Source organism: Haemaphysalis longicornis, unplaced genomic scaffold, assembly GCF_048455015.1.
Source record: "Haemaphysalis longicornis isolate Haplotype H1 unplaced genomic scaffold, Haemaphysalis longicornis Haplotype H1 scaffold_47, whole genome shotgun sequence".
NCBI classification, from domain to species: domain Eukaryota; kingdom Metazoa; phylum Arthropoda; class Arachnida; order Ixodida; family Ixodidae; genus Haemaphysalis; species Haemaphysalis longicornis.
In genome coordinates, this window is record NW_027526379.1 from 1,489,098 (window position 1) to 1,512,947 (window position 23,850).

Consider the following 23,850-nt stretch of genomic DNA (forward strand, 5'->3'; position numbering starts at 1 on the left):
GCTAAGGACAGCAGTCTGTGCAGGAAAGGCCCATAAATGAACCCCCGCATAAATGTTGGCAGGACAATCAGCGAGCTCAATGTGAAAGAGGTCGAAATTTTCACGCATACACTACAGAACGGTTAGCGCTTCGTGACGTGGCGCTACCGCCTCTCGTATAGCATTTTTACTGAATTTTGAGGGTTTAATTGTGTTCAGACGTGATAACAGCACTCGTTACAGCCTGTGAGTTAGCTACGGCACACTGCTGGAGTAACGTACAAAACATATACAAAGTAGCACGCAACAAACTGCACCAAAGTAAAATAAGCGGATTTCTTCTACTGCCGCGCAAAGCAAATCAGCAAATTTTCAATTGCCTGCGCACATAGTAATCTAGAATATCTCTTGACTGTCCTCTTGGGGAATTTAATGAGTGGTTTTCTTTTTCGCGATTGTTCGGCCGTTTTGCTGATGCCGCTACTGCCGTGACAAAAGGATATTACACAGGTCAGAGTGAACTTACGGAACCGATATTTCTATGGTTTTTTTCAGCATTCCACTGGATTTGCGCTTGGGTTTTTAGTCTGCAAACCATGTGATACATTGAAACTTCACATTTAAAACCTTCAGCGTACTATTGTGAACTTGTACAAAATCCTCTGCTTAGCCCCCGGCTGTTGGGTTAGAAGCCTGTTTGGCAGCCGTCCGTCTGCTAATTTCCATTAGCCCCTTCCTCACCTCGTTGTTACTTACTATAATAACAAGTTCCTGGGTTTCCGTAGTGCCGATACTTTCAACACCACGTATTTTTGATTCTCAGTGACATAGCAAGATAAAAATAACTACGGTCAAGGTAAGCGCATGAAAACAAAAGCTTCAAGGGAACATGCTTGGAAGGGCCAGAAGAACTCTAAAAGATTTTTTTTCTCCACCTGCATCCCCTATGCCCCCTTCGAATATCGTGTGGCTCAGCTCAACATGCACTAAATTGATCAATACATGGAGAGAACAGTGAAATTTTAGCTATTGATGGTCTCGAGATCACAATTACACGTTCGGTCTTCATGCAGAATCATGCAAAGAAGGCATGACGTCAATCGTCGCGCAGTGCCACGCAGCAGATCGCAAATTAACTCAAACTGCAGGCACGTTCTTGTCATTCGCCAAGTTTGTTTCGATGATGGCATGGGTTGGTCCCTCGAGAGCGTTGTGATGAAGGTAACCACGGTATTGCTTTAGAGTGCATGGGTGGATATGTCCAAAATGCAAAAACAAAAAATCAACACTCAACCCCGCTCACACAATTGTACAGCGGAGCAAGTGAAATACCTATAAAACTGGTTGCAGAAAATGAACTACAAATTCGCTTCGAATCGCAATTCGACAATACTTTATTTACGACATTATTGACCCGGACCCATTTCCAACGAGTGCACAAAACTACACGAGGATTTTTAATCTGCGATACACCATTCCCATGAACAATGAGCTGTATGAAAGTTGATAGGACAACAATTATAATCCTAGCAGACAAGCCCCCGACTGCCCGTTCGACGACGTCTTCGTGATGCCTATCAAATTGCTTAGGAACGGCATCTTCATATTATTTTCCTTAAAATTGTGACTGATGGCGATCCATGCCGCTGACTCAGATAAAACTTTCCGCAGTTATGCAGTTGTACTCCCCAACATCATTTCCTTAGTTTTGGTACAGTTAAGATTAAACACGAGTTGCAGCCGCTTCTCATGACCATGCTGCTCCGAAGAAGCCCGTCTATTAATGAACACGGAAATTCCTAATTGTTTACAAGGGCGTGAGAAAACGACTAATTATTACAAGTACATTCAGCTCGCCGTGATGGTAGTAATCCTAGTGCCAAACACTACGTGCAACCCCAGATAACATCGTTATTTTGAGAGCTACACAGTAGTCGCCATGACCTTGGCTTTGCCGCATTACGCATTCTGCTGAGGAACCACGACACGAAGAAACACCGAGGAGCGAGCCATATTTTGCTCCGTGGTAGAACGTTAGGCCGGAGGTAAATTTAGAGACACTTTTGTCCTTAGACATACCTTGCGTTATAGTGGAAAAGCCGACATTTGGCTAGGCCTACCCAACACCTCAGTGTTCTCTACCGGCGGAAAAAGGCGGAAGAGCCCTGCCAACCCGGAGCGGCCGCGGGTCGCGACGGCCTCCTGCGCCTGTTTATGGTCGCGCTCTGTGACGCCGTTTTGGTCGTCGACGCCTGCGGTCTCGTCGCAGCGGGCGGCGGAGGTGCGGCGGGATGCGGCCGGCCATCATCTGCATACGAGGCCGGCGTGGCGTTGTACGCCGTTCTCTTTCCTCCTGCAGCCGAGCCGCCGGGCGCGCACGTGTCGAGGCACTCGGCGAGAGAGGCGAATCGGTTGGCGTTGCCGCCGCAGCCGCCGTACAGGAATTCCTCGCACGTGCCAGTGGCGGCGTCGAAGTAGTGGAGCGAAAAGGCGGCGTAGCACAGGCCCCGCTCGGGCTCCAGCTGGCACGGCGACTGCGGCTGCCTGGCCGTGCTGGGCGCCGGCACGCGCCACTCCCGAGACACAGAGGCGCCCAACGCTGCGCCTGCGTATCCAAACGGGTGCGGCAGATCAGATTTGGTTGCAAAAGACTAGCAAACACAGGATGAAATTTGCCCTTTGCTATACTCTCTCAAACCCAATCATCATCATCATCACCAGCCTATCTTCGCAGGGCAAAGACAACTCCCATTAATCTTCATTTATTCCGGCCCTGTGCTAACTGCGACGAAATGATCCCCGAAATGATCCCCTTCATCTCATCTGCCCATCTAACTTTCTGCCGCCCCCTGCCACGCTTGCCTTCTCTAGGGATCCACTCTGTTATCCTTAATGACCAACGGTTATCTTGCCTTCGAATTACATGCCCTGGCCATGTCATTTTTTTCTTCTTTATTTCCACTAAATGTCCTTAACACGCGTTTGTTCCCTGACCCACTCGGCTCTCTTCTTGTCCCTTAATGTTACACCTATTATCTTCCGTTCCATTGTTCGCTGAGTCGTCTTCAATTTAAGTTGAACAACTCTCTTAGTGAGTCTCCAAGTTTTTGCCCCGTAGGTGAGTACCGGTAAGATGCAGCTCTCATACACTTTCTTCGTGGACACATAGGCATCTGTCAAACATAGGCATCCGAAAAGCTCAGTAGAAAGAATAGTTGAGCCAGTTGTTTTGGTGGCAATGTCCAGGTGACATTCCGGGCACGTGTTTACTGTGATAGCGCATATTTGTGCTCATGCCTAATAAAAACCTCTAGTGAGTGAGCGCCGTGGTGTTCCTGTTTCATCATCCGTGTCCGCCCTCAAGCACTGTTTGAAATGTACTCAAAAGCTACAGCACTTTTTCCTCATTTACGACAACCAAATGTAAATGTTCTGAATGCCACTGTCTTGTCAAGACGTGACAGCGTTGTTTGCACGCTCTCGTCAAGGAAACTACATACTACCATCTACTGGCATACATTTGTGGCAACGGTGGTCGTAGCTAACAGGTTGTGGAAGTCTGAATGCCAAGGTCTCCTGAAGACATGGCAGCATGAAACCGAACATGTCCTGGCGATGATTCTTTGGGGTGCTGTGCTTCATCACGCGGTTGTGGTTTCGTTACCAGGTGCGGATTCCTCAATTCTGGACGAGGGTCTTAGTGCAACGCCCATGTTTACCCGATGTAACGGTACGTCGAAAAGTCCCAGCTGGAAGAAACCACGCCAACCGCTAGATCCCGCCTGAGACGCCATGGGTGTTTTCGGAGGTGAAAACCCAACCTATAATTGCCGCTTTTCTTCAGCAGAGCTACAAGACAGATATTAGATTAATGCGAAGAATGATTGGGCCATCTAATTAGTGCTTGCTGCAAAGTCACTGCTTCCCGGCCTCGTATTACTAGTGCACTTGAGTACGTTATACAACTAGCGTCATCTTCAGTTACACGTACGAACGCACGCAAGTCATTTCGTGCAAGAGACTGGAGATCTTTATTTTTGGGTGCATCTGAGGGTAAAGCGATAATTAGATTAAGTAAAATAATGCTTTGCAGTTGGGGCACTAGTATCAAATAATACTGCTTGAATTGTTACAGCACCTACAAAACTTGGTTTTTCCATATGTAGGGGCAACCATCATGCAGTATTTCCGTACTATAAACCCGATGGCACATATAGGAGCATCCGCTCCAGCGAATATGAAGATGATCCAGCTTTGAATGGTCTGTGTATTTTGTACTTAACGTACGTATAATACTCGAGGCCCAAAAAATCATCACTGAACTCATCGTCGTGTATGTGGACTTGGATATAGTGTAGATTCGTTGAACAATGCATGGGAGTTCAGCTGTTTTCTAGCAAGCACTGCCGTCAGGACGGACCACTCCTGGAAAGACCTTGAATTTATGAAGCACGATATTTTCCACCGAGAAGTACAATAGTGTGGTATTAGGTGTGCTCCAAAAGAGCCTATTCACAGCTTTATCGAAGGCACATTGGAAACGGAAAATGTAGGAGAACACCGCTCCTACATTCACCTCTTGAAACAGGGCATTCTGCAACAATAAATTTTAGGCCCTTGGTTGCCACTTTCCTGCATTCATGGTAGATTTATTTTCTCTTTAATTGTTGACATTGCACTGATACTATGAAAACGCAAAAGGTTTTTCTTCGGGTCAATCCTCGAGACACTTGAAATCATGTCAGATAGCTAGCTGCATGAAAGCTCCATCGCTTGATTAAACCAGCTTTATGTTTTCAAACGCTAAAAAGGCTTCGTTCGAACTTTTCACTCAAAAATAAAAAAATTCGCAACAACCTTCACCTTCGATATTGTGTTGTTCAATTAGAGCAAGTACATGTTCCTTATTCTTAATAAATACGTGCCACAAGAACAAGGTTCGCAAAGAACATATTATAACGTGGTGGCAGAGCAGATGAAAGAAACCATAAAGAAGGTGATTAATCTATTTATAATTTTTACTTGACGGCGATCAAACAGCATGCGATATAAACAACATTCGCGTGAAAGTACCATGTCGACATGCTATATTGTTTTCAACGTTTTTCACCCACTTGGGTTTGGCTCCAATTACAATATTCTTCCGCAATTAGTCGACTTATACTTATGGTTTATTTTGACAGGGAACTGGCAACAGAACTGACAGTGAACTCTTTGCGACATTGCCATATCAAAAGTTCTGTCTTTTTGCGCTCTTTACAACAAACCCTTATTCCAACACATCGTAAGATATTTATGCTTAAGCTTCTCAGGAAGGCATGCATCAGACCTCTGTTGATGCAAAACCACCACGTACATATCTTGGCATGCAAATGACGTCGCATCTTGCTATAAAATTGCACAATAACGGGATGTGAACCCAACTCAAAGAAGCAGCAAGTCTGTCCGCGAATTTAGGCTTCCAATATGGATATCGTTTGCTGGTACTCAAACTTCGGTTTTAGTTCCACAACGTTTAGTTTTCCTCGGTATTTGTGCGTGTGTTTATTGTTTTCTGGGTTGTCTCTGCTGTCATTCTAGCCTAAAATGTAGTTTGTTCTTTTCAATACCTATCGGTTGAAGAGTTCAGTATATTGTTTTCGTAACTGGTAAGCAAAGTGCAATAACTGTGCCCTCTCAGTGGTTTTTTTGTCTTTAGGTCTTAGTTACCGCATTGTGTTAAGCTGCGCACTTTAAATTTTTGGCGTTGTTTCTCAAGCCCTGTACAAACCCAGTTAGGAGGCTACTTACATTCATTTCCTTCTTTGAATGAAAAGAATAGATACAAACACAAATATGCAAAAACTCATCGCCCCACCATATATGCTCGCCACCTCAACGTCACGCTTGTCCCAGCAATGCGCCCCCGGCTTAGGCATCCAGCATACAATGCCTCAAACAATGTAGGGAAAGTGTGAAAAGGAGGGGAGAAATCTTGCGTCCAGGGATAACTCCGACCCTGTTCAACCAAACAATCTTACTTCAGAGACAAGTTATAGACACATGTCGATGAAGAAGGCTGAGCCCCAGATGAGATAATCTATTCTGGGCGTTAGATCATAGCCCCATTTTTTACTTTTAATCAGGCACCCGTGACCGCTATTGAATTACGGGTCTGTGTTCCTTGCAAAATAAAACCTACGCGTATAAACCACATCACCAAACACAGCCCACAATGTATACTCGTAAATTAAGAAATTTGTAAGCTCTGAACCTCGGTCGTCATACAGCAGGGAGTACGGGTGAAGCCCTTACTTCGATTTCACGTTCAATATTTGCACAATATCCCCAGTCCTGCCCTTTTGTGATAATAACGTGTACTGGTATAGTACTAAAAATACATTTCCATGTAATCGAAAATCTAATTCAACATGCATTACCTTTGTAACGGGATCATTTGCATCCAACTATCAAAAATCACCTAATTCTGTTATTTGATAATCTGTTTCCCTCTAAACTGTGGGACACGCCGCATTCACGGCCAAAACTCATTGAATATCTCAAATAAACATTTTACACGAATAGCCTGTTTTTCTGGTTGATCAATGAAGGCTCCAAAACAGAGGCGCGTAGATAAATCACGTCCAGGTTAGCCAATACAGCCCTGCATATCTGTCATCGTGATGTATTGCGTATTCTTTAGTTCTATTATTACCCAAATGTCATTTCCAGGTAATACAAGCCCTATCGACCTTATACCTGAATCTCTGATCTCATTATAAAACTGCCGGTAAACGGAAAACATCTTTCGAATGAGAGCGCGCGACCATTCAGCATCCGCCTTTTTTCTATCAACCTAGCACGCTCGAATTCAGAAATGTGTTTCATCGAACATCAGAATACTAAGCACACGGTACTCGCACTGCAGGCAGGCATAGCTCCAAATTACAAGCTGAGCGAATGGAAGCTTTGTTTTTTAGACTGAACATTCTACATTTTACCATTTTGCTCATTGTTCCCAATGACGCCTATACAAACAAGGCGAACATTGAGAATAGAACACTAACGACCCTCTTAGTCAATACACGGGTAGTGGCACACGCGCATGAACAGCGCCGTTTCTCATTGGCTTGGTTAGCATTTACGGGTATTTTACACTGCCGAATGTTGCTTGATACATACCATATAAATAAACTAGGAGTTCCTCCCCACAGTCCTTCCTAGATTAGTCAGTGTTTGCAGATGATGCACAGACATTCGGAGGTCGGAAATTAAAAATCCCGGAAAAGTTATCGCCCTCCCTATTTACATTCGCTTGAAGACAACATTTTTGTGTGTGGCGTATATTTGTAGGCTTTCCCCATTAATACCAGCTTGCTACGGTCGTAGCAACCACGTGAACTTTCAATAACCAGTGTAGAGCGGCGAATGTGTTTTTTACATATCTGAACGTTGACGCCAGTGTCGCAAGGGCCAATTTTATAATCATGGCAGTGCGACAGTTGATAGTCTTAGCTTGCGTATTGCGTTGAGATCTGTTTGGATAAAGTGGCACGATTGACTTCGTTGCTTATTTGGATAATAAGCGCGTCCTTTCGCACGGTTCGTCCTGATGTACTAAGCGTGCAACCCCATAAATCGTGCTACAACGTCCACAAAAATTACTTCAGTAAAACGTGTGGTGGGACGAGTTAATTCATGACTATGGAAGAAACGCCTGTAAAGTGCGCCTCCCGCCTATTCCCTGAACGTTCTGTCACTGCCCTAAACCTTCCTCCACAGACAGAAGGGGTAGTTCGAGGCTGCTGGGTCACAGCCTCCAACTTCTACCTTTTCAGTGTAACACGCTCTTGTGGTGCTCCTGTAAGAAAGCATAGTTGGTTAATTCGTCTATTCGTTCCTTTTTCGGCTTTTCACAATTGCCAACAATGAAGACGATGAACAAAGGTTCCTCATTTGAATTGGAAAGCTGTAGCTTTTTCTGAAAAGGACAAAGTCGTCCGACTTCTGCGATCTTAACATTACCAGCATTTTAGGGGCTAAACCCCTTAGGAGTTGGGGTGTTGGCGTCTCCTGGCGTCGTCATCATTGTAATCGTCGTCTCGTGTAGGCATGGTGCTAAAACACGGGGAAACTCGTTTACGCCTCGCACTAGAACGAAATACAATAGCCCTAGACATCAAAGGCGGCAAAGCGGACGAGACAACTGTAAATGGCCCACGAAGGCACACGTATTCGTTCCATCTGCATCACGCGCTTTTCGACGAGACTGCATCAGGAAAAAGGCCCTGCTTTGACAACTTTCCGATCTGCACCAATGGGCTTTGCTTCAAAGCGAACGCGGAACTCTCCTCCAACTGTGCATACTTACCTGTGAATTTGCTTGCGGAGTTTCCGATGTGTCGTTTCATTCTCTGCTAAAACACAGCCAAATAACAGAGCCTGCAGTGCCCGTCATCATAAAAGCTCCATTAACCCGCCTGACCGGGTTGGAAGCGATCACAACTTCTAAAGCTTTGATCAGATGATTATTTATATTTAGCTATGTCTTTTGTAGAGACTGCTTTGCCCCACATATTTAATGTTGCAGTGCTCCGATTCCTAGACTTCCGTCCCTCAGGGAATTTTAACACATGAGTTTTTTACTGCCTCTATCGCTTTGTGCCTCATGTCCATCCAAAAAAGTATGTAGTTATAAGCTATTCGATTTCGTTTTACATTATGCGGAGAAAAAGCGAGGCTCTTGAGGCGGTGCTGAAATCATCCACTACAGGCATACGGCATTCGATTCGGAGGACAGCAAACTTATCAGCCTGCTCCGCATCGAGGTTCTCAGTGTCGCCGTGGGAACGTGCTCTACACTCTACAGCCACTGCGACTGATGGAAGCGAGTACAGGCATCGATTCACCGAGAGGCGCAGGCGCCTTCAATGGATATGTGTATGTGCATGCGTGCGCATGCGCGTGTGTGCGTGCGTGTGTGTGCGTGTGTGTGTGTGTTTGTGTGTTTGTGTGTGTGTATGTTTGTGTATGTGTGCGTGTGTGTGCGTCTCTGTGTGTGTGTGCGTGTGTATGCGTGTGTGTGTGTGTGTGTGTGTGTGTGTATGTGTGTGTGTGTGTGTGTGTGTGTGTGTGTGTGTGTGTGTGTGTGTGTGTGTGTGTGTGTGTGTGTGTGTGTGTGTGTGTGTGTGTGTGTGTGTGTGTGTGTGTGTGTGTGTGTGTGTGTGTGTGTGTGTGTGTGTGTGTGTGTGTGTGTGTGTGTGTGTGTGAGCGAAAGTGAGAGAGAAAGTGAGAAAGAGAATTATCCAGGTAGCACAAGTACGTGGATCACTTGAAGCCAAACACTTATTAGTGATCAATCGTTCAAAGATTATGTTGGACAGCACGCAGGGATCGCCTAAAATTGGAAAGTCAGTGGGGTGGGATAAAGAAAGTGTTTTGGCAGTCCGTCTTGGCCAGAAATATCTGCAAATAAGCTGACACAGGTCTATCCACCCGACAGATGTGAGTTAGACAGAGAAAACTTTATTTGCGACACCGCCAACTATGCAAAAGTCTTTGCCCTTCTATTTGTGCGCGAAGCGCATGCATAACATCGGTCAAGGCTGCGTCCTCCGCTAGGCGCACAGCTCTTCTTGTTGGGAGGACTCTTGGTCCTTCAGGGCGGACTCCCATAACGATAGTGAGGACACGCGGGTGATGATTAAAGGGTGTAGGCGCTTGCGCTCTGGCAGGATGGATGAGAATGCCCATTGAATGCGTTGAAGTTAGATAGATGAGATGGTGCGATATCGACAATTATCGCTGTATACTTATGGGTGCATAATACCAGCTATTCTCTGAGGGATCGACCAAAAACATGTGCCTCCAGGCAAACAGACAAGTGCTTCTTCTATCTGAGGTAACGGATAAAAGTTTTGCTTAGTTATTTTGTTCAGATGGCAGTAATCAACACGAAATGGACGTGCGCTATCGTTCGTTTTGAGCTGCCTGACTGGTGGCACACAAGGACACGACGAAGGCTTGATAGCGACTTTGCTAAGCGCCTTGTTCATTTCCTCCTGAATAATGCCGCGCCCGGCTTAGCAAATGCTTGTGAACGAAGGTGGCGCAGAGAGTGATCGCCGTGCTTTGATGTTGTAGTCTGGACGAAATGTCGATTGCCGAAGTACCCTGTAGGATGCAAAAAATACCTGATAGCACTTGAGCATGTTTTGCAAACAGATCTGAGACAATCTGTCTGATTTCTGCAGACCTGCAGGTGCTTCTAACTTTGGCACACAAACTTGGAACTCCGGCATTAAAGATGGCTTAGGTTCAACCCTACCACACCTAGTGATAACGAGTGGAAGCAAAGACTATGCGCACAGTGCTTCGTAATGGTTTGTATTTTTTCGAAATTTCGCAGTCTGCCGTCCACAAGCATCTACAGGATGAATGGGTTCAACCTTTCACTTGCGCTGAAGAGCACGCGAAGACAGCCCAGCCGGAACGGGGCGCCATCGAAGCAGAGGCTGAGGGACAAAGGTCCGGCAGCAGTTGAACCCTCGCCTTCGCTTGCACTGAAGCCCACGCACAGGCGACCCAGTCAGCGCTGAGCGATCCAGCGCTGGCGAAGCTGCCTCGTTTTGCCCCCCCCCCCCCCTAGTCACGTGGTACGGCAGGGGCGAGGCACCGAGCGAGCAAAATTGGTGAGAAATAAAGCCGCAGATTGCGCGAATCCGGGTGAAGACACTTGCGACGCGATGAATGGCCTTGAGAAATGTAGCGTAATAGAACTTACCCTCTAAACACAGCACCATCAACATTATTTGTCAAGGGAAAGCTTCGGAAGAGAACGCGAGGATTAGGAAAGAGAAATTCGCATTGTTGCGTCCCCATCCCAACTTTGCGAGACCGGAGGCCACGTCGCGTGAGAAACACATCTGAAAATGCAACAGGATACGACGCAGCGCCCGCCCGGGACCGGGGCCGAGCGGAAATATGGACCTAGGTCACAGCTGGCAAAAGCAGTTCAACAGAAGCGAATCTGGAGAACATGAGAAGCTTCTGAAGAGCAGGAACCTCAAAGTGCCAAATCCCTGATGCGCAGTCAATAAGAACTGCTTGCTCGGAAAAAAATTTTAGGCCGAGGATCAGGTCATGAGGGGTGGTGTCTAGGACGGTGAACAGCACCATTACTGAGGGGTCAGCAATTCTCACACAGTCAGTAAACGACACGGTAACAGCCGGCGTCCGCCTAGCGGCACCTTGCACACCATGTAACTCCGCCGACGTGGGCATCCTGCGTAGATGACGGCGAAGGTGAGAACTCATTACAGATATATGTGTGCTCCAGTGCACACCAACACAGAAACCTGTGCGCCTTCAGTTTAAACGCCTAGCAAGTTTTGTCTCGTCGGATAAGTCAGCAGGTGGTTTTTAGGCTAGGTAGGAAGTGCAGCGTTCCGATGGGGGTCGCGCGTAATCGTGATGGGCAGCGAGATTACGTGAACGCGACTGGAGTTGATGCGGCGAAGGCGATTGGTTGAAGCGGGTGCTCGGTCTGTTAGAATGGATCAAGGAAAAGCTTTAATGAACACTGAAGAGGTTAGCCCCCAAGCGGCGGGGCTTGCTACTTCAGATGGGGGTGAAGATAGTGAACCGAAAAAAGAAAAGAAAAGGTGAAGAAGTACGTAGCAACAATGGATAATAGGGAGAAGAAAATAAAATGAGTTTGGAAAGTAGAAGAAATTACAGCACTAGGAGAAAACAAATCTGAGGATCCCAATGTTAAAGAATCTCGATTAATCCCGATTCAGACAAAACGTTAAGAGAGCCTTTGTCCCTCGCGCCGCGTCACTGTGATTTTACCACGGACCAAGAAAGTGAAGCAGCTCTAAAGAAATTTCGTTTAGCAGTCGCACCGAAGTTCTTTTCGCTTTTCCGCGGTGAGTTGTATGATGCGGGCAGTAACACAGGACATGCCATATGTTCTCTCTCACAGATGACGCAGAGCACAATGGCGAGTCCGCCCACCCTATTTTAACAAGAAAGCTAGCAGTGAAGGCCACGTTCAGGCGTAGTCGGTGAAGGACAGCCTCTTTTTTCTTTTGTAGGACTCGCGGAAATTGGAAATTGCACTGAGGGTCAGTCGCGTGCAGAGGGAATGGTATCTTAATAGGGTCCTGCCAAGCTAGCAACTGCAGTTTCCATACCAGTTCTTTCACGTCCCTACTTCCTTCTTGTCTGGAATACGGGATTCCAATAGACACAGATTGTGCGCCGCTTTCGCTGCTGCGTCAGAGATGACGTTCCCATAGATTTCCATGAGTGAAACTTGAGCGCAAAATTTTTTCACAGGGACGAGAAAGGGAACGACACAGGCGCTTACTATCAACTGAAAGTTTTAATGAAAACGAATACGCATTTATACCACCCCCAGACCGAACAACCCAGCACGTGTGCCCTTCGCACATGCGTACGGCCGTACAAGATAACCGCCCCATTCCCTTCTCATTTCTCTTCTCCTGCTGTCTTAATATACGCCTGAGGGAGCATCATTCCTCTTTGAAAGGAAAGCCCTGCACACACCTGGCGCAGCACTGTTCTAAATGCGGTTATCAGCCACGTTGTCAGCCACACTTCACGGACACGATAGTAGTTTTTAAGCACAGAGACCGTGCCACCAGGGAACTTGCAGAAGCCTTGCATATCCGGATAAAGGGTCCCGATTGTATAAGTCACCCGTCGCTGAGTATTTTAGATAAAGAAGTGCAACTTCTCAAGGAGAGGGCGTAGAGGATGAGGGAAAGGACAAGAGAAACGAGAAGGGAATGGGGCGGTTCTCTTGTACGGCCGTACGCAAGTGCGAAGGGCACACGTGCTGGGTTGTTCAGTCTGGGGGTGGTATAAATGCGTATTCGTTTTCATTAAAACTTTCAGTTGATAGTAAGCGCCTGTGTCGTTCCCTTTCTCGTCCCTGTAAAAAACTTTTGCGCTTAAGTTTCACTCATGGAAATTGCGAACCAACTAGCTCGTCTCTCCGTTTTGCTTCCCATGGATGCCGGAATGATCTGGCAGCCATTGAAGCGAGATGCAGTGCCCGTCTCGTAGTCCAAGCGAGTGCAATGCGTGTAGATCACGCAGAAGTTGGCTGCAGCGGTGGGATGGCTTCATCAGTGCTTGTAAGGGAGGCCGCGAGTCGGTAAAGGTCACCCATAGCCGGGCGGGACTATTGGTGATGTGAAGGAGTGCCGCCGTAATAGCAGCCAACTTTGTGAAGGTGGACGACGTCTTGTGACTGAGTTTCTCTTTCACAGTTAGTCCCACCGACGAAATCCGCACTCCAATGACTGACGAGTCAGGCCTCACGGACCCGTCTGTATAGCCGGTATTCAATGGCTTTGAATGCATGCAGGCAACCAAGTGTGCGCCGCCATATCTGTGGCCAAGAGTCTCTTGCTAGGCGACGTTGTGCGCACGGCCCGCAGATCAGGCACCCCTCTTCTCCGCCATGCAACCGTGCGAGTGCGCCGTCACTCGTTACGTCGGGCTCCGCGGGATGGCGGTACTTGTCCATGCTAAGCACGAGTGTGAAACACATGACTGTTTCTGGTTACAAACTCTACCTCACCTTCGCAAATAATTGCCTCCTGTTCAATGTGAGTGCGATTAATAACATCGCTGTTGACGCCACTGTTTAGAATCGGATTGGAACGGAGCAGATGATGCATGCCGGTGTTTTTTTTCTTCGTCGTGCGGCCGCAGTGGCCCAAGCCGCGCCGTGTCTGTGGCGCATTGGCCATGTCTGTGGCTGTTTCCAGAGTTGCCAAGCGAAGAAATTGACCACTAAACTTTTCAATGTATACCGCCTATACACGTGGACGTGGCCAAGTTAACGTGAGCTGATATGCTCTTGCGTGAAGATTCGCAAGGCTGGCTCAGGCAGAGATGATTTCTTGCCTATACCTGGTATGGTGAGGCACATATCCCATGGTGCAACTTTCCATGGCGGAAAGGCAGGCTTGCTTGGGCGTTCGAAGTTGGCCGGTAGGAGGTTCCGTACATGAGGGAAAGACGCCTGTGCTAGAGGATGGTCAGCACACTGGGTTACGTGACGGAGGCTGGTGCGAAGGAACTCTTGAGCTTGGAGTGCCTGGGCGGACATACATCTTGCTTCGCAGAGAGTTCCAATCGTAGATGTGTATTTTGGAAGGCCCAGGCAGATACACGGAACTTGAGCCTGTGCAAACTCTAGCACTCTGAAGTTTTTCTTAGACAAACCAATCAGCGCTGGGAGGCTGTACCGCAGAAGTCCAAGAAATAGTGGCTTATCGAGTCGCAATAGTGAAGACGAAAGTACTACCCAAAGGTGTCAACTTATCTCTCTAACCCGATTATATTTTTGTCTGGGCTTTGCGAAAAAACCAGAGAAGTATAAGATCCAAACTGTAGAAATCTTTTCTTGCCACTCAAAAGTACCTAAACACCTGCGGAGAGCTGATTTCACCAGAAAAGTGTGCCGCAGTTGCCTCTACGAGGCGGGATGTATCCCGCTGTCCTCTGGTGATAACCCAGAAATATTGTGCGTTCATAACCACAAATTTCTAGGAGTAACATTAGATCGATGACTATCTTGGGCCCCCCATATCTGTCACCTCAGAGAACGCCTGCACTCATTTATGCCCATTTTCGGGATGCTGACAGGAAAATCATGATGCTTCTCAGTGTCTTCACTATTACAATGGATCAGGTCTGCCTCAGTGCGCGCAGAAAAGCGGCGCGACTCGCCAACGGAGTAGCCAAAAAGGGACAGCCGAGCTCAATAGTCGGGTTAGCTATTTCAGGGGAACGAGACCCGTGACTCTAGAATGACCGGGCAATGTGGCCAACTCAGGAGCTGTGCGAACAAGTGGCCTTGCAGTACGGCGTACGCCCGTCAGAAGGGTAGGGGCGAGGGTAGCTTGGAAGAGGACGTTCGTTGTGGGGACCGGTTGATCTGAACCCTTGTCGGAACGAAGGACTGATAGCGCCCACGGGGTGAACGTCCATATTTCCTATTTTGCCCAGCACAAGCTTCTCTACTGCGGCAATGGTGTGGAGCTTATTTCTATTTGTGGGTATGTCGCCGCAGTACTGAAAGTCATAGCCTCCATTTATCGAAGGAGAATTTTGGTTAGATGCCCATCTTGCTTGCGTTGAAGACGCGCTGATCGGGTTGCATCTCACGACCAAGATGTCGCTGGATGAAATGGTGTGCTCTACGGTGCCCTTTGGCCTCCTGCAATCACCTACATTCGAAGACGCCAAGGTTACACTGGATGGTGTCTACAGTTGCAGTCTTCGAAAATGCGAAGGCGAAGTACCTCATATACTTTGTCATTCAGCATGTGACCCACTCTCGGCCAGCGCATAATGCAGTGAACCTCGAGCAAAGGGCCAAACCGTCCTCGATGTGAGCCATATGAAGTTCAGTCGAAACCTGGGCGCGATGCTGGCTCCTTTCGGGCAGCACGTTGGCGATCTAGGGATGTCCAGCAGCTTCCCTCTGCACACTTCCCACTTGGTCAGCTCGAGGTCGTGCGTCTTGAACCGTATGCGCTCGCACCAGTCAGGTTACATGTAACAATGCCCAGCAAGACCGTAGCATCGAACCTGTCGCGAGCGCTGACATGCTCGAACAGACGGAGCCAGTCGTTCACATTGATGTCATCCGTGCCGGAGATTGTGCCAGGCTCCCGAGAATGAGACACGATGACGAGCGGTTTCGTCGACGCAATCTCTCAATCACCACGAATTGAAGCTCCGTGGTGGATGCAGCGTGTCAGGGCAAGTAATCTGGGATCAGGTATTTGCACCGAGTCCGAAAACTCAACCAAGAGTTTGACGAAACGACGTGATGACGTTACGGGACCATTAAAACGGATTTATAAAATAAAAAAAACGACGACGGACTCTTCTGTAGGGCCGCAGATGACAGCTTGCCTAACCTGGCTCAGAACATTCTCTTCGTCGTCACTCACGAGTGATGCCCGCAGAGGTCCAGGGTACCATGTGGTCGTCATGACCTCTTCAATAACCATCTAACTGGACTTGCGTGTCGGAACAAAAACATTTTTTTGTTCAAGTGATAAGAATTCGCTATCATTCGTCAAAAACCAATTCGTGCACTGCAAATTAGGTTACAACTTCACCACAGCGCATAACATTTACCAGCCTATTAAAAGAGAAAGACAAATATAATATGCTTTACGCCGAAGGACCTTTCACATATCGACAGCACTCAACAGGGCTGTTGACTTGACAGAACCTATTTGAGAGATTAAGCGCTTGGCTTTATGTCCCAATATAAACGGGCTTAATTGCGGACCTATTTCCTTATTACGTCATAAATATGACATCGTTCTTGCCTAGGCCAGTCATACTTAATCCAAGTACTGGCAGACAGAGAACGAAGTCCATGTCCAGACATCTTTTTTAAATCGCTCACGATCCGTTTCCATCACTTTGCATAACATACCATCAACTTTCATTGCCCAAGACTCACCTAAAAGGGCCGTCGAAAGCAGCACGCAGAAGGACCGTCTCAGGCGGCCACTCATCTTGGATATTGCAAGAGCCGAATGTCGGCTTGAGCGCAACGAAGTGCTCGTCACGAAAGACTGCGCACAATTTGCATCGCCCCAGGACGTCTCGATCTGGCGAGTCTTGTGGCCCCCCGCTAGCTCCCGCCGCGCCAGAGCGAAGACCTCCTTCGGCTGGTCTTTTTTTTTTTTTTTTGCGTAGTTTATTTTTAGTCGGAATGGAAAATGAGATATAGTTGTTAGGTTAGTAACCTTTCTTCGAAACTGTGCCAGGCTAACAGGCTTTTCATACCGCTTTCTTTCTGACGCCTTCACTTTTTTTCGGGGCAAGAAAGTTTATGTAAGATACGATCACCGCATGCCTCTTTGTACTCTGCTGTGGCAGACCCACTTCACTGAAGGTATCTTTATTATCCTCGAGCCCGAGCTGACGTATATTCGTACTACTCAACGTCCACACCAAAATGATGTGATCATTCCTCGATGCGTGCGTTCGTGCATACGGTAACTTTTTTCCTAATATATTCGTTTAAAATTAAAATTTGTTTCTTTATAATCATCACGGATACATTTCGTGTGAATTCCATTTATCGTTTTGCAGCGAGGGAGATAAGCAATCAGTGTATTCGTATTTCGGAATTCTTCCCTTCGCAAACTTATGCGTTTCTTACATAAAGTGAGTAAAGACGACTATTTCCCTAACATATTAGATTTGCGAACGCTACTCGAGCGAAACCATTTATTGTAACGCAACAGCTGAAACCATACGTACAGGAACGCTAACTTATAACCCAGATACGCGGGTGTATGAATTGGCGTCTGGGACAAATGGCTTTCAAAATTTTAAGTGTAATTCGAGCTAGAAGGCGCATGGCAAATTTACACGACATTTCGCAAAAATGAAAGGCAGTCGAAAGCTTCCTCATTCGCCCGCCGTGGTTTTGTGCAGCATTGCGGCCAAGTTTTCTTCTTAATACATGACAAAAAAAACTTCAGAGGGTGAGTATGTCTGTTGTTTTTTTCGCGCAGTCGGCATCGAGAGTGCAAAGATACCTAGAAATTGCGAATTGAGCGATACAAAATTTAAACAAACAAAGATAAAACTTGCTCTTTTAAGTCCATCTTTACTCAGAAATTATGTTTTTATTTGTAGCTTGCAGAAACTTCAACTGAGGGTACGAGCGTTCGCATTTTGACGGTGTTTGAGAACCTGGAAGGCCGGAATGGTGCTCCTCTCACGTAATTGGCACTTCAACTTAATATATTTGAGAAACGGCGTGCAGCACATCAATGGTGGCATTGAGTCGCATGAAATTCGGTTCGAAGACCCTTAAAATGGCGGTCTAGCAGGGGTAACAGACAGCCGTTTGTCGACAAAGGGAGACATGCGGAAGAATTCTCCACGTCTGCCAGGGAAAATGCAGGCCACTAATGTGCGCCAAACTTAGGCTTCAGCCTACGTTCCCCCAATGAGGCCCTTGTAGGCCGGTTCCAGTGCTACGCAAATACCATTACCGGAGTATCTCCTACGAAGACTCACGACAACCTTATCACTTGGCGGTTCGCTAAACATGCGATCGGAAATAGTGTTTAGGGCACCTGTAACACTGCAACCTCTGTATACGCCTCGAGCTTTGCGATAGCTGCGCCGTCTTCCGGCTCTTACGGGAGTAGCGCTGCGTGGCTTATAGAGGCTGATGCAGTGTTTTGGTTCTGTGTCACTTTTTTTCGCCTTTCTGCGCCCTAAACAACTTGGTGATATGCACTTGAAAAAACAGCTGCGTTTTGGTAGAGTCCACGAACTCCAGCAAGAGGTATCCGGGGACGCGGTTCTGCGCTCTTCTAGGTCGCTCTTACGGGCGCGGGCGACGGCAGCAGCAAATCACCACTGTAACCTCCGAATACGTCAGGCACAAGTGAATTCTATTCTCGTCTTGTTTAGACATAATGCTGGCACAGTGAGCGGTTAATTTCGTTTTACAGCGCGGACAACGAATGTGGCATTGCTTTGAATATATACGTCGTAGAAAAATATGTTTCGTTGATGTGATTCCCCAATACCTGACAATAACGTGGGCCTTTTATGGGAATATAAGCCACGCGACAATGTTAAGTATATTCCAAGCCTGTGGTTAGTTAAATATGTCCCACTCACACCTTACAGCAAGGACCAAGGAAAGTTAATCAAACAAACCACAGAAAAAAATGGTCTGTCAAGTCCGCGAGAAACAGTACAGCTAGAAAGGGAATAAAAAACCCCTTGCAGCTTCGGATATTCCCAAGACGTTTGTCGAAACTTCAGCAGGGTAGTACTCACCATCTGCACAATAGCCGGCCGAATATTGGCGACACGTCTTTCTCGGTGGCTGGTGAAGCATCGCAAATATCACCCAACACAAATCGGGTTTCGTCATGGTCGCGGCACGGAAGATGGTTTGGCGGTGTTGGCCCAAGACATCTTGAATGTCTCCTCCTACTGCCACGCCACTCGTACATAATTGCAAGCGATATTTCAAGGGCGTATAATAATCAAGCACATGACGCTATCATTCGTGCTATGCTCTTGGGCTGGTTATGCCGCCGCCTTTTTAAAAAGCCGTGAATTCGCTGTCCGTGCAGAGCGAAAGCCAGAAGGACTGTTTCACTCGGCCGGTTGTGTCCCCTTGGGAGCTGTGCTAACATCCATGCTTTTAATGACGATAGTCTTTCGTGGGTTGCTTGGACGGAAAATTTTCGTCTCTCTGTTTTTCTGTTTGTCTGTCTAGGTATCTGTCCGTCACTAGATTCAGCCACCCGGCCAAAGTAAAAACAGGTTCTGCACAATTGATTTATATACTCACCGCCAAATCTAAACGTCCAGGTGCGGTGACAATGTTCATACTTGTCAACATTGTTGAACAAGAAAAAAACATTGCGTAAATATCAGGTATAAAATCAACACATAAGTAATATTTGCAGTGTTGCTTTATTAAAATTCATGGATGCTTTATTTTCGCGATATACCCACTGCAGAAAAAAATTCCCTATTTCGCCTGCTGTTGCCCGCGTTACTATAGCTCCTGGCAGAATTTCAAGAGATCAAACGGCAACAGCAACCAAAGTTTTCACTAACTACGTTCCACGTTCCGCTTGGAACGTACGCGGAGCAGGGCAACGTGGTTCTCTAAACGTTGTAGTAGGGTGCATCAATTCACACGCGTTTCCGCCGTACGGCAGCGCTGGCATCGAGGCATGCGGCCTGAAGCATATGAACGCGGTAAATTTAACTTAATTGTAGCAAACTCTAGCGTGTTTGTCTTGAGAGGGGTGAGACAGGAGAGGAACAGCGTAAGAGGTGAGCGGGAAGAGAAGGGAGGCATTTACTTGGCAGAGGCCACCCCGACGACCATCGTCTTTCACCGACGTTTGCAACGAAAGAAGAAGATACGCGGCTAATTTTTTAATATTGTATTTATTCACTTAGCGCGGAAGCTTGACACTGCGCCGCACACACCCTTCCTCATCTACGCGGATGATGTCACAGAATGGTCGACACACAAAAACGTACAGATACAGTATACGGCGCTGCAGAAGGCTCTTCAAGTTATCCAGGCATTTCCAGCGAAGGTTTGTTTACTTTCTCCGTCGAGAAGACGAAGTACGTGACCGTCGCTAATAAAGCTGGCCGCAAGAATCTCGCCGTCCACCTTGGGTCTATACGCATAACCACTCATCAGCTTGCTGGAGCAAAACAGCTCCGTATTCTGGGCCTGCATTTTCACCACGCTGGTACCGCTACAGGATTGCTGAAATCAGTGAGGCAAACGATGACAAATACCACTCACCTAACCCGCCGCATTGCACCAAAAGTGGGTGGTGCAAGAACCGACGTCGCTCGGAAGCTGGTGTGCGCTGTGCTCCAACCAAGATTAGTTTATGAAGCCCAGTTTCAGCGTCTCACCATTTGCCAACATGCTCAACTGGAAGCTATTAATAGAGAAACCGCGTGAGCCATCACCAGTCTCCCTCGCATAACCCCGATACCGGTCCTCCAGGAACAAGCTCAGATTCATACAATTGACGAGTTCATAAATCAACGCCGAGCTGTGCGCATGTGAAGGTATGCATGTCGGCAGAACGGCCATGCAGTGTACGCCGTTTCAATCCGAGGACCTTGGCTCCTCCCGAAAGTCAGCATGACCTTCCACCATGGGGCTGTACGATTATAACCTCTAACAACACAATTCATATGCACAAATGGCGGACCAATAAGGGTGAAGTACAGCTCTCTCCCCCCCCAAATAACCCGGGACCAAACGATCAATGCCTCCTCTACACCGACGCTCCATACACAGGAGCACGTGGAGTCACAGCGTGGACCAAATCCACTCATCCGAGCATCGAAGGCCGTATTTCCTACGCCTCTGCCACATACATCACAGTCCTGCTGGAATTTCAGGCTATACACAACGCCCTGCTGTGTGCAGCCCCCTCCAATGAAGCCTTGACAATCACCAATCTTAGTACCGACTATACGCAAGTGATCCACTACATGAAACAGATTGCGCAGACCTCCATCATCTGCCAACGTATCCACCAGCTCCACAGCAAAATGTCATAAAAGGTGATTGTGTCGTGGGTCTCTTGTCACACCAGTATTGTAGGTAACGAACGGGCTGACTTCCTGTCACCCAACTGTCCAGCCCCGTAATTCCCCGCGCAGCTCCCAAGTGACCCATGGGCCACACGAATGGCTGCAAAGGAGGATCTTTGACACCGAACGCCAGCTCTCATCCCTCCGTGTTGGGTTCTTCTCCCTCTCGACCTTACCAGGATGGAGAAGTTTGTACTACGAAGGATCTGGCTGGGCGTGCCTCTTACTACTAACGTACAAGTGCATGGAAAGGGGACTTCCGAGGGCCCCTGAGATGTCCAACTTGATGTGATGAAACGGTTCCGGCAGGCGTTCACCCCCTATTAGGGACATCCCTGTAACTAAGGACATTCGAAGGAAATGTTTGATGGCAGCAGGCCTAAATTTGTGGCGAGACACGCATTACCCTTGGTGGTGCCATGGTTCTGCCAACCGTTTTAAATGCGCATGCATTTCTTAGCCGCGCGTTGTCTTGCGTCGTTGAGCGGCGTGCGCCTAGCAACAGCTGTGGCGCGCGCCTAGCAACCGGAGCAGGTGCGGAGTAGCGGAGGGCAAGGGGGGAGGAGGAGCGCGCTCGGCGTGTGAGGGCGCTCGCATCGCGGAGCTCGGGGCGGAGAGAGAGCTCGCGCGCGGGCTGGCGCGGGTCTCTCTCTCCTCTCCGCGTACCCCTCTCCGCTCGCTGCGCATATAAATGCAGGGAGCGCGCGCCTCTCTCCGTGACTGCTTGCCGACTGGCGCCTTGATAGCGATAAAAGTCGGTGAAGTCGAATCCCTTGCGGCAACGATACCGCAAAGAAGAATTCGGTGCACCCAATGCATTCGCATTTCCGCACGATCCCCTTCGGGGAGGTGGGGGGATTTTTTTTTTTGCTGGACTATACCCGGGAGGCCAACCTGGTTCCCTGGATATAGAGCGGACTGGCTTAATGTCTACTGAGCCTTGAGGCTATAAAATAAACGAAAAAAACAACCACAACAAAACAACTACATACGAAATCCACTGATATTTCGCAAGACATTGGGGAGGGGGGAGAGAGAGAGAATGCTTAACTACCCTTGTGTACAAATGGGGAGCAAAATCAAGGTAAGAACGTTTTAGTAGTCGCAAGCGCAAGCTGCGCGTTTACTTTCCTTTCGTTTTTTGGCGTCAACGAACAGCTGATCACTCGGCGGACGCATTTTTTAATTGTAGAGTAAGTAACTATACAGTAAGAGAGTTCACAAACGATAAAACGGTGTCATTGGAAGAGTGTGGCATTAGATAAGGCACTCTAATTACAGTTCCTGTAGGATTCTGCAAGATCCGTGTCATATGGCTATGTTTCGAAGAAATGGTTAGTCGCGGACGGGGATGACTCTGTCAGCCCGTAATAACACATATAAAAGCGAACAGATTATTAGCTTAGAGGGACAACCTATTGACAGCGTTACATCACAGTAATTTCTCGGTGCCTTCTTTTACGAATATTTAGACTGGTCCTTTCACATCAGCCACTTACAAAAAAGCATTCACCAAGCAGTTGGCATGCTCTGTACATTGCATCACCTGTTAGCAGTATGGTTACAAAAACAAATTTACTACACAACAATACACTCACACCTTCAGTACTGCCTTCTTATATGGGGAACAACGACAAAAACGAACCTGAGCTAGCTCTATTTGTTACAAAAAAGAGAGCTCTCCGTTTAATTGAACTGCTGCCCTCTCGTTCACGTACAGCGGAACTTTCCCAAAAACATGAAGTGTTAAAAATTAATAATATCCGATTTTAAAATTCAGTTGTAGTAGTGTACAACGACGTTAAATGTAGCCCTACAAAATTTTCATCAATCGATCAATCAATTAATCAATCGATCAATCTTTTCTGTCCTTTTGTATTTTTTTGTTTTCTGAAATTTCTTTCGACCTAGTATTCCTAAGCTATTAAAACGATTAAATATCTTACGTCCGTCAATTATGCATTTTTCTAGAAATGCAGCCCGTTACACGGTATGAGCATTTTCGCAGTTTTCTTTATTCGTATTCCCAATGTGCTTTTCTGGGTCTCTTTAGTTAAGTCTTCGTTTCTTGAAGGAGCTGTGTAAGATGCAAATTTTCTTATTTTGCATATTGCTTATTTAAGGTTTATTTCTGGTACTTTTTGGTTTTTCGAAATTCAGCTATTATAACAATTCATGTCACTTTCCCCAATTATGCATTTCAGTTGATACGCAAAACGTTATTTGGTTTGCTCTTTCTCGCTATTTTTATTGGTAATTTGAAGGTTCTTTTCCCGGATTGTTTAGTTTAGTTCTCGTTTTGTTAACGAGCTGTATAAAGATGCTTATTTATGATTGTGTCAATTCATTTTTGTAAAAACATTATCTTCTCTTTTTCATATATTCTGTTTCTCTTTTTAATTTCATATATTCTGTTTCTCTTTTTAATTTCATTTCATCTCCTTTTGAGGTGGTATAAGAATTAAATGTGTTAGTTCCGCCAATTCCACCGTTTGTGCAAATGCACGACGTTACAATGCCCTCGCACCGGGGGCACTCCGGAAAAAATGCTACATATTAAAACATTTTTGCTAGCATCGTGGCTAAGATTCAGTGCATGCTGTCATATAGCCAGTGCCGGGGCCTTCGCCTTCGTCAAGCTGAAAACTTCTTTGTCTTTTTATGCAGTCCTCTTTCAGGTGGTATTTTATCACG

General features: G+C 47.0%; 1 protein-coding gene across 1 annotated transcript; it reads right to left on the minus strand.

Moving 5' to 3' along the window:
• Positions 1–1,099: 1,099 nt before the first annotated feature.
• LOC144137707 (uncharacterized) lies at positions 1,100–16,611 on the minus strand. Its single transcript, XM_077669647.1, has 2 exons — positions 16,487–16,611; positions 1,100–2,584 (listed from the first exon to the last, which is right to left on the minus strand). Exons 1-2 carry the CDS (start codon positions 16,539–16,541, stop codon positions 2,118–2,120), a joined length of 522 nt encoding a protein of 173 aa, XP_077525773.1. The 5' UTR covers positions 16,542–16,611; the 3' UTR covers positions 1,100–2,117.
• Between the last annotated feature and the right edge of the window lie 7,239 nt (positions 16,612–23,850).